The sequence below is a fragment of the Lampetra fluviatilis genome, chromosome 5, assembly GCF_964198595.1.
Source record: "Lampetra fluviatilis chromosome 5, kcLamFluv1.1, whole genome shotgun sequence".
Lineage (NCBI taxonomy): Eukaryota > Metazoa > Chordata > Hyperoartia > Petromyzontiformes > Petromyzontidae > Lampetra > Lampetra fluviatilis.
Genome location: NC_136279.1, coordinates 9,706,455 through 9,717,352, shown reverse-complemented (window position 1 = coordinate 9,717,352; position 10,898 = coordinate 9,706,455). Strand labels below are relative to the sequence as shown.

At 45.8% G+C, this 10,898-nt stretch overlaps 1 protein-coding gene across 1 annotated transcript; it reads left to right on the top strand.

The window, feature by feature from the left end:
* Positions 1-3,076: 3,076 nt before the first annotated feature.
* Positions 3,077-10,732, top strand: DCTD (dCMP deaminase). Its single transcript, XM_078856710.1, has 6 exons — positions 3,077-3,317; positions 5,332-5,431; positions 5,959-6,094; positions 6,588-6,704; positions 8,003-8,099; positions 9,464-10,732. The coding sequence occupies exons 1-6, from the start codon at positions 3,283-3,285 to the stop codon at positions 9,543-9,545; spliced, it is 567 nt and encodes a 188-aa protein (XP_078712836.1). The 5' UTR covers positions 3,077-3,282; the 3' UTR covers positions 9,546-10,732.
* Positions 10,733-10,898: the final 166 nt, after the last annotated feature.

The window sequence follows — 10,898 nt, the reverse complement described above, 5'->3', positions numbered from 1 at the left end:
GTCATCAGGTGGGACGTTCACAGCCAGATTTGCTGCATCAAGTGAGGCAATGATTCAAGATGTAATCTCTTAAAAGCAAGGAGAGGGGGGCGGAGCTCATCAGAATGTGGTAGCCAATGAATGGAACGTATCGGGAGGGAGGGGGGCGGGGCTCAAAGACGGCACGACGTTCCACGTAGAACGCATCGGGAGGGGGAGGGGGGGCAGGGCCAAAAGAATGAACGACGTGGTACAAGTCGGCGGCGTGGACGTGGTTGTGCGCAAGCAACTACTGCTGCACACGCCAACGCATTGGACAGAGAGGGGGAGGGGAGGCCAAAAGAGTGTGTGGTGCAAGTGTACGTGGACATGTGTGTGTACAAGCACCTGTTGATACACATGATAGAAAAGAACGAAAATGCCCATGTTTATACCAGTGCTGGCTGAACAATGACAGGCACTATTTTACTTTACTTTACCGAGTGTTAACATCCCCAGTGTTTAACAGTACTCTCTTCATTGTTCAGCCAGCACTGGTATAAACATGGGCATTTTCGTTCTTTTCTATCATGTGTATCAACAGGTGCTTGTACACACACATGTCCACGTACACTTGCACCACACTCTCTTTTGGCCTCCCCTCCCCCTCTCTGTCCAATGCGTTGGCGTGTGCAGCAGTAGTTGCTTGCGCACAACCACGTCCACGCCGCCGACTTGTACCACGTCGTGCATTCTTTTGGCCCTGCCCCCCCCCCTCCCCCTCCCGATGCGTTCTACGTGGCACGTCGTGCCGTCTTTGAGCCCCGCCCCCCTCCCTCCCGATACGTTCCATTCATTGGCTACCACATTCTGATGAGCTCCCCACCCCTCTCCTCCCCCCTCAACTTGCTTTTAAGGGATTACATCTTGAATCATTGCCTCACTTGATGCAGCAAATCTGGCTGTGACGGTCCCACCTGATGACGGAGACTTGTGTTGCCTCCGAAACGTCGTGATTTTTATTTTTATTTTACTTTCATTAATTTTAATGTTTTACCTACGTGACTTTACCGAAAAAACCTAAGAATATCTTATCAGTTTGTGGCTGTCACAAGCCATGCAGCTTTCATGCTACCAATCGCTGGTGTCCATTGTGGTCATCAGGAGTGTCTCTGATGTGTAGCACATTTGCCAGAGCAGATGATGTGCTGACCCTTGCTATTGGAGAGTAGGTGGCAGAGCTTTGGTGAATCCCCATGATAGTGGTTACCTGCTCGGCTGTAGTTGTAGCCCCACCAAGTATGGGTGGCTGTTGAAGCATCCAATGTGGACTGGAGTGATGGTGGCAGTGCAGGGCAAGACTTCCATGCTTGGCAGCGTGTAAATATCCACTGGTGTTACTGATCTTGATTGCGATTGTGCACTTGCACAACCTGGGTTTGGATAATTTCAGAAGCATTGGCTCAACACAAGCAAATTGGGCCAGTATTAAAAGTCAGTGTCTCATCAGCAGATTAGCACGATTGGCTAAGTACGTTGCGAAAGAAGTTCAAAATTTATGAAATTCTTATGGAAGTCATGTAAATATTACATATAGGCTAAGATAACTGAGGTACAAGACAACGTGAAGGACAATATATGTGATGATATAAATGAGGCAAGAAAACCAATAGGAAATGAAACAACTGAATTTTTCTAACATTTCTTTCTGACAACTAAGCACCAAGTCAGCGTAAACTATTGGACGTATTGTCAACTTCAATAAACCAATGCTCAAGTTTAACATTCCAAATCAATGGCTTATTTTTCCTTTTTCACTTTTCACGTCTTGAATGTGAGCTTAACTTTAATTTTAAGTATATAGAATTTCAAAGATACATGGTTGTTTGTCCTTATAGAATATTCGAAACAAGCCTTCGTGGAAGTTAAATGCATTTAGCACATTTATAAATTGATAAAAACATCGCCACGTTTTCAATGGCCTCAAAGAGATTTAGTAACTACACCATCGTGGTTGAGACGGTCTGTCCTGTGCGTTGTCCATCGGTCGAGAAGGAGACCTCTCGTGCCAAAACTCATCCCAGGTGCAGCACAGGTGGCCTTCAGAACGTGCGCACACATTTTGAACGTTGACCAGAACCGAGGTTGATGTGGTTGGACGAGTTGTGTGGGGGGGGGGGGCCTTCAACCAGCCTGCTTGGGTTGGGGACCCCTGTTCTAGACAATAAGTCGACCACCCGCTCCCAGACGGGGAGGACGATCCACTCCTGATGACGGTGGTCCAACTTCGGATCCCCACAAGCGGTCCAGAGCCACGCTCTGTGCTGTCACCCCTTTTCCCCGAACTCTCTCACCTCATTTGGCCCTGTCTGTCCCTGTCTCTTCAATTATTATTTACGACCACTTAAGTCCCGTGCTGTCCTTACGTGACCCTGCCTGTTCCCGTCGCTTCAATTATTAAATACTAGCTTTACTACCCGGGACTTGGATTCAACGCGCCCGGCCGCCTTTGTCTCCCCAGTGGCGATGTTCACACAACACACCAGTTACTCGTTTGAGGCTGAGTCGACCTAGGGGAGACCCAGGACCGGTTCAAATAATCGTCACCGGTGGTGGCCATGAGCGGGAATCGAACTCGGGTCGCCGGGTTCGTAGCGCAGCGCGCTCACCGCTACACTACAATGCGTTACGCTTCCACGTGCGCGGGTCACATGACAGATGTGACGTCACAGCTCACTTGCCGTGCCAAAAATCAATGCATTATTGAGCCCCCCCCCCCCCCAAAAGTGTCTTTTTTATAATTTTTGCATGGTGTACAGTCTGGAAAGTACATGCATGGCAAATTTCCAGTTTGTTGCATGTCGGGAAGTACGCTCAACATTTTGAACAGACACATAATCACAACTTTTTACACTTGCATTGAGTCAATGCTGCTGATCTTAGTCTGGCTTACGGGTTGAATGAAAAATATTTGTATATATTTATTTTTTTCAAGTGAAGAGACGGATATAAAAAAAAAACTTTGCGTGTTTATTTAGTTTAAAAAAATATATATATTGTTGTTTACATTTTGGTTTTTCGTTTTCTCCGCAGCGCCTGATTGGTCCACGTGACCCGGAAATGGGATTGGATTTTGGCGGGAAACCTCCGCCCACGTCGTCCATTGTTACTCGCCTTTCCCGCGTAAATCGCAGCTTCACTCTCTACGTTCGCGTTAAAACACGCGGACTATCGTCGTTTCTATCGGCAAGTTAGTAGAAGAAGTTGATCTAGCCATTGTAGTTGCAGGAGTTTTAGTTGTTGATTGTTTAACTGCGATTGGCGATGGACAAAGTGGAGCCGGGACGAGATGACTGCGGGTGAGACGTAAGGGGTTTACCCCATTAAACGTATGTTCGTATATAAAAGTGTACCGTGTCTGTTTTACATGAATGATAATAGTGATAGTTTGGCAATTACGATAGAAAAAAACCATCTAAACAACTTAACAGCAAGCACGCTAAGAGAAACGCGACGATCTACATTAATTCGTGTGGGCCTGGATGATACGTTAAGGATTTAAAGTGTAAAAGTTGTCTAAATTAATAAAAAACGAGAGAGAACATCTCCAGATAATGTCCAGTGTGGAGATGGAGCGGGCGATGAGGTATTGTCACGCTCGGCAGCAGTGGAGATGATAGCTCATTATAACAATATTAACGATTAACAGTAACAACAAAGTTAACGCAACATAACAATAACGCGGTACGAACATCCACATTGCTAAAGGTCGGCTTAACTCATTGGGGCGTGTGAAGTATTTACCGTACACGAACACAGTTTACGGTTTTATTTATTTTAAAATGAAGTAATTACAATCGTAGTCATCGTTCGTCATGTTCAGTCCACTGCTGGATTCCTTAAGTTGTCTACATGAACGGGGGACTGGACAGTTTGCAGTAAAGTTGGCGAGGTGGGGGGCTTTGTATGCATATACAGGAGTACAAGTAACTTCTTTCGCACCGTACGTAGCCAGCCGTGCTAAACGGAGGTGCGGGACAGATTAACGCCTTGGTTATTGAAGCGAAAAGGACACAAGGTGGCGTAATGATATCTGGATAGAGGGGGGGGATAGGCAAGGGCGAGTCCGTGGAGGAATTAGAAGAAGGTAGTACGGGGCCGATCTTTAATTTGAATCTGGGACTGGATGAGGAGCCATCTGTCTGAGATGTTAACTCTGGTATACAGGAGGTCGTGGGTTCCATCCCGACCCTGACGCCTGCTGCTGTATATGTGGAGTTTGCGGTGTCTCTCTATCATCATCATCACGGTGGCTACTAGATGTTAACTACCTCGCCTGATATGCAGGAGGCTGTGGGTTCGATCCCGACCCTAACGCCTGCTGCTGTGTATGTGGAGTTTGCGGTGCCTCTCATCATCATCATCACGGTGGCTAGGAGATGTTAACTTTCTCGCCTGGTATACAAGAGGTCGTGGGTTCGATCCCGACCCTGACGCCTGCTGCTGTGTATGTGGAGTTTGCGTTCCTCTCACCATCATCATCACGGTGGCTAGGAGATGTTAACTCTCTCGCCTGGTATACAGGAGGTCGTGGGTTCAACCCTGACGCCTGCTGCTGTATATGTGGAGTTTGCGGTGTCTCTCTCTCATCATCATCACGGTGGCTAGGAGATGTTAACTCCCTCGCCTGGTATACAGGATGTCGTGGGATCGATCCCGACCCTGACGCCTGCTGTATATGTGGAGTTTGCGGTCTCTCTGCCCGTGGTCCCGTGGATTTTTATCCGAGTTGTCCGTTTTTTTCCCTCTACATTTATAAATACGCTAGGTCTAGGTCTCTAGAACACAATGGTGATGGCAGCAGGTGCAGCAAACGAAGAATTCGCAACGAACACTGGAGTCACTCCTAAATATTCCATTTGAAAGGATTTGATGAGCCGTGTTAGCTGATATTTAATTGTTCTTTAGGATTTTGGTAGTGTCACAGGGTTTGTGTAGTATGGACTTGAGGGTCATGGGGACAGCATTCAAGTGCTTTATTGTTTTGTTTCATATTGTTTATAAATGCCTATCGTTGGTAAATAAGACAGTTATATCACTTTCAAGGTAAGACCAATAACATAACGAGGTTTTTATTAATTAGAACACCATATTTGTAGAGGTCACTCAACAGCCACACCTAGTGTAAATATCACGAGCCGCCACTGATTTTGGTTGCTTTAAATTTTCACTTAAGCCACTCTGTTGAGCTATCATTTGTGGCCGGGTTGCTTCTGAAATGGGGCCATATAGCTCAATGGGCCTTACCTGGTGAAATAAAAAATGGTTTAGTTTAAACTGCTTGTTAACGTTCCCCATCGTCCCGTGTCTCAGGAGTTCTCTGAAGAAGAGGGAAGGGTACCTGGAGTGGCCTGAGTACTTCATGGCAGTTGCCTTCCTGTCAGCACAACGCAGCAAGGACCCCCACTCCCAGGCAAGATCGGTTAGCAAACAGTGGAATACTTATAGAGCGATAATATACACACTAATTTGCTTACTTTTGTCATTCCAAGGTCTCCCAGCACCAAGTCGGTTGCAGGCATTATTTTACCATACTATTTTAACACGTTGGTCATTGCGGCTTGGTGACGTGGCAGCCCAAGGACTTGTTCAGATATCACTGGGAATTGAACTCGGGTTAACAGGTTTGTAACACAGTGCGCTTACCCACTGCACCATCGCTGTGCCGCTAGTACTTGTAATTTGACAGAAATGCTCGCACGTCTTCAGCAACCCACACTGACCAGCACGGTCAAGTATGGTAAAATAATCTATGGTAACTGACACTGCATGGGGAGGCCCTCATCTATCCGTGAATTAACAATAGGGCTGTACATGTGCATTTGTAACTTCATTGTGTGTGCGCGCATGTGCAAGTTTTCACATAAACATATATGACCGTGAATGAAATCTCACTGGAGCCAGGCTGCATTACATGTCCGTGCGTTTGCACATGTGCAGGTGGGGGCGTGCATCGTAAGTCCAGAAAACAAGATTGTTGGCATCGGCTATAACGGGATGCCCAATGGCTGTAGCGACGACTGCCTGCCCTGGGTTCGCACTGCACCTGACTGGATCGACACCAAGTACCCATACGGTGTGTGACTGCCTGCCAAGCCACGCACGAAGACATACACCCAGTCACTCAGGGAAGACCCATGTAGTTGCTGTCCAGGCTTCCACAGTGACAAAGTAGATACATACCCAACCTTTCAACAGACACCAACTCAGTTACTCCCAAGACTCTGTCACTCGGACATCCACCCATAAACTAAGTCCCTTTTCAGACGCCTGCCCACTCGCTAATCACATGCTCAGCCAGACACTTTGTGGTTTGTGCTGTGGTAATCCTCCACTAAAAACAAAACTGAAATCTACGTTGTTCACTAGCGATACAAAACCGTGTCGCCAATCTCAGTCCCTTTGGTTGCCAGTATACTGTGTCCCATACGTGTATATCCCACATGTGTGGCCTCTGCCATCCTGTGTTCACATGTGCCGTGCTTGTCGTGTTCCGTGTGCGTCTGTGCTCATGTATGCGTGTCCCGTCCGCGTCTCTTGCATACCATCGCACGCGTGTGTGGGAGCAGTCTGCCACGCGGAGCTCAACGCCATCTTGAACAAGAACAGTTCAGACGTGCGAGGCTGCATTATATACGTGGCGCTCTTCCCCTGCAACGAGTGCGCCAAGCTCATCATCCAGAGTGGTCAGGCACACACGCCCACGCGTATGCATGTGTGGACACTTACTACGCATGCACGTACGTACATGAACACATATACCCATATGAAGACACACCCGCACAGATGTATGTGCAGACACGCATAAGGCAAATATCTCCCTTATAGTGTAAATAGACTGTTAGGGCAAGTTCTGTTACCGAACACCTATTAAGGCCGGCATTGTACATGAGGGGGGGTGTGGCCAGGACCATGCCCGACCACCTTTGTCTCCCCAGTGGAGATGTTTACACACCGCACCAGGTACTAATTTAAGGCCAAGTCGATCAAGGGGAGGCTCACTCTCAACTGTGATATAGCTGTGACCGAGAATAGAATTTGGGTAGCCTGAGTTCGATTGAGGGGAGGTCTAGGACTGATTTAAATTATCGTCACTGGTGTTGGACTTGAGTAAGAATCGAACTAAGGTCGCCGGGTTTGTAGCACAGCGCACCAACCACTCCCCACATGTATCAGCAGAAACACATAATACATGCGTGCACTGGCACACATACATACATACATTTCTTTTTGTATCTTTCAGACCTTTTGTGGTGAGTTTTGTTGATCCGCAACACAGAAAGATGATTGTGGTGATTAAAGGCATGTTGGGAGGACCCAATCCAATGGGCTAAATCGTGCGTTTTGCTGTGTAATAGGCACTTTTTATGACTTTCATTTGTTCAAAGGCTATATCCAACTTTGTGTGAGTTTTTCCATAATGTACAGATAATTTAAGAATTGGTTACTGAATATCCCCTGAAAAGGCAGATGTTCACACTGTTTGGGAAAGTGCTGTTGAGTATCTGTTAAGGCCAGCAAGGCACATGATGTAGTGGTGTGGCCAACCTTTGTTTCCCCAGTGCTGATGTTTACACATGGCACCTGGCACTCATTTAAAGCCGAGGCGACCTAGGGGAGTCCCAGGACCAGTTCAGATATCGCTCATAACTGGTTTGAGCTTGAGCTGAGAATTAAGCTTGGCTCGCCAGGTTAGTTGGTAGCACAAGGTGCTAACATCAATGCAAGCCATCATCATCCTCATCCCTCTGTTTTTGGCACATGGAGCATTGTTATAAAATGGTGCACATTGAATAATCACAATTTTATTTGTGAAACATTTTTTTGCGTCCTTTCTACATTTGTGTTTGCTCCATTTTATGTATTTGCATAAATCACGTAATCTGTTCTCATGGGACGATTTATTTAACGTATCTTGAGTGTAAGAATCAATAACCGATGCATTACGACATCTGTTTACTTGGGTTATTGTGTGACTGTGCAGGTATCCGTGAGGTCGTGTACCTATCGGACAAGTACCACGACCGTCCAGAGATGAAGGCATCGCGAACGCTGCTCAGCATGGCTGGGGTTAATTACAAGTGAGGACCTCTCTTCACGTTTATCCCCACTGTTCACCTCCAACGTTTTCGAAACTAAACTAAATTTTATTTTACCAGGTAATGCCCACTGAGCTATATAGTTCTTCAAAAGCGACCTGTCCACAAATTATAGCTCAACGAAGTGGCTTAGATCGCGTAAATATATAAATGTGTCGTTAAAACTTGCCACCACCCGACACAGCCAACTAGTAAGGGTTGTCACGTAAACAGAACATGCCAATTCGTCACTAGTACAGCACACCGGTATCAATGATTTAATGCCCTGTTGATTTGTGCATCAATAATGCACTTAAATATTTTATTTCTGGGACACTATTTTTTCCAGGGGTGTACTTAACTCTGTAACTGGGGTATCAAACAATCCTAAATCAGTGCTACTCCGTGATGTTGAAATGCAGCAAGGACGATTGTGCTGAAACCCTGAACGCTCGTACGCACCGTAGTGGTGCATCGTGTACAGCTCGTCGAGATGAGTCGATTGCCGCATCGCCGACCATCAACAGACTAAAAATGACTGCATCACGGACATTATACGAGAGCCGGGGTACTATGGTCCCCTGGGGTACCGCCATCAGGTTCACATTCAGATCAAGGATGGAGATCAATGCAGGCCTTAATCATCTCCATGCCTCATTGTTTCATGAACATCAGTATCACCAATGTGTGGGAAATCAGTATGAATCGTCTCCTTGTTAAATTGTCCCCGGCATAGGAATGAGGGATTCTCAAAAATAACACAGCCCCATTTTCATTTAAACATGGAAAATTTAATTTTGTATTGTAAAATACAGAAGGGTCATGTTTCGGACAAGCCCTGCCTGCGATAAGAAAATTACTTGGAATACACCCCCATCTCATCATATCTTGGAATATAAGCAAGGATGAGCCTAGAGAATGCTTTTATTGGTGACCTCCATGCGGGTGTTTTAGGATGCTGTGGGGCTACGTTGTCAGCGGAGGGTAGTACTGCAATATCCTTTGTTGTACTGCACTATGCGCCAATGTCCATGCTCCACACCTTCACCAGCTCGCACTGACCACCATGGTGAAATATGATCAGGCCTATATAAGACTTTGTTTCAGTAGCTTTCTCTCTCTCACCTGAAGATGGTCCCTTGTGTTGCGATCGAAACGTCATGATCTATTAATAATTTTATATCTACGTGACTTTACCGAAAGAACCAAAGAGTATGGATTCCTGCAATCACTAATGCTTCAAGTCAAGATTGAAATATGATCAAATAACCCCAATGATCCATGTGGCTTAAAAAAAACCCTCATCCTTCAAATGAGCAGTGTGTCGCGCATAAATGTTCTCACACAAACCCATGTCTCCCTCGCAGGCAGCTGTCCCCCAAGATGAAGAAAATCGAGATTGACTTTGACGTGATCAACTCCCCTGGGGGGATTAACAACATCTCGTAGCAACGGTCACCCCCATGATTTGTAGAGAGCAAGGCGAGAGTGGCATCATCCACTGTTCCTGTGCATGCAGCCGTGTATTTGCGAGTTTAGATATGAGCACCTTATGTGGATGTGGTGTTGCTGTTAATCGCCTGGATTTGGGGTGGGGGACAAAGATGGACATGTGTGGTGCTGGACTTCCTGCTGCCATGCACGCACTGTCCCGGCCTCAACTGGCGCTTGCAATATGCTGTGTAATCAGATGTAGTGACAAGGGATTGCTTTAGTGGCAGTCTTGTTTTAAGCTGCACATTTATTTATTGTGGTAGAGTCAGGTCACTATTTGCTGCTTCTGGGATATTAAGACTTTTAACATGCTGTTTTAGGAATAAACATGTCATTTGTGTAGGAATGCTTCACAGAGTCACAAGACGTTTTCAGGGGGTTCTCCATGGAGATGTTTTGCCATTTTTTGGGTGGGAACAAACGCATGCGAGATAAATTCCTACGCCTAAGGAGGTAATGCTCCTAATTCTGTAATGCCGTTAACCTGTTTTATCGTTCTCTGCTCGGTGGGATGTCACATTTTAAGAATTTACGAACCTTTGCTTCCAACTTACTGGTTTGCAATTCCGTGCACTGTTTTAGCTGACGCAAGTCTGAGGTGCGTTAAAACAAGACACTTGTATACGTTAGGGGTGGGAAACATTGTCTTGTACGAGGCCCATTTAGTATTTTAAAATACCTTTGGCAGGCCACACATTAACACAAACCTGTCACTTGTCATTGCAAGAGGCCTGAGTATAATTCAAGTGGAAATACTTTAGTACCAAAATAGTGTGGCTAATATGCAGTGCTCTGGTAGGCCTCATGTGGCCATGTACAATAGCCACTCTTACACAAGTACAATGACTTAAACCTGCTTAGCTTCGAGATCAGGCATTTCTGGTGGTTTGTTGACATTTATTTAACATGAAAGAGTAGACATTAAAAACGCGTGCTTTTCATGTGAAACAAATACATCACTGCCCCCGTGGCACGTTTGAGACTCCAACTTTGAACCTGAAACCATTCCAAGGTACTCCAGTCTAATAAATGCATGAAGGAATTTATCATCTTCCAGTGTTTCAACTGATCCTCATGGTCCACCTTTTCACGACTCCCACTTTTGAAACCAATTCACTGCACACTAAAGTTTGATGGTTGGGAATCGCACTTACATCGAGGTGGGGGGTAAGATCTGTTTTGAAACACTTATCTCATCCGTATGTAAAAAAGTATGAAATATTTTAGCTCCACAATGAAGCCGCTTGCATTTGTTGCAATAATTTGCTTCAGTGGCAGACAAACTTTGCAAGGCAATTCTTGTGGTGA

What these genes read in the sequence shown, in the direction of transcription:
- DCTD (XM_078856710.1), top strand. Translation starts at nt 3,283, where the DNA reads ATGGACAAAGTGGAGCCGGGACGAGATGACTGCGG. An exon ending in GCAAGGACCCCCACTCCCAG is followed by an intron (nt 5,432 to 5,958) that starts GCAAGATCGGTT and finishes GCACATGTGCAG; the next exon opens with GTGGGGGCGTGCATCGTAAG. An exon ending in CGACACCAAGTACCCATACG is followed by an intron (nt 6,095 to 6,587) that starts GTGTGTGACTGC and finishes GTGTGGGAGCAG; the next exon opens with TCTGCCACGCGGAGCTCAAC.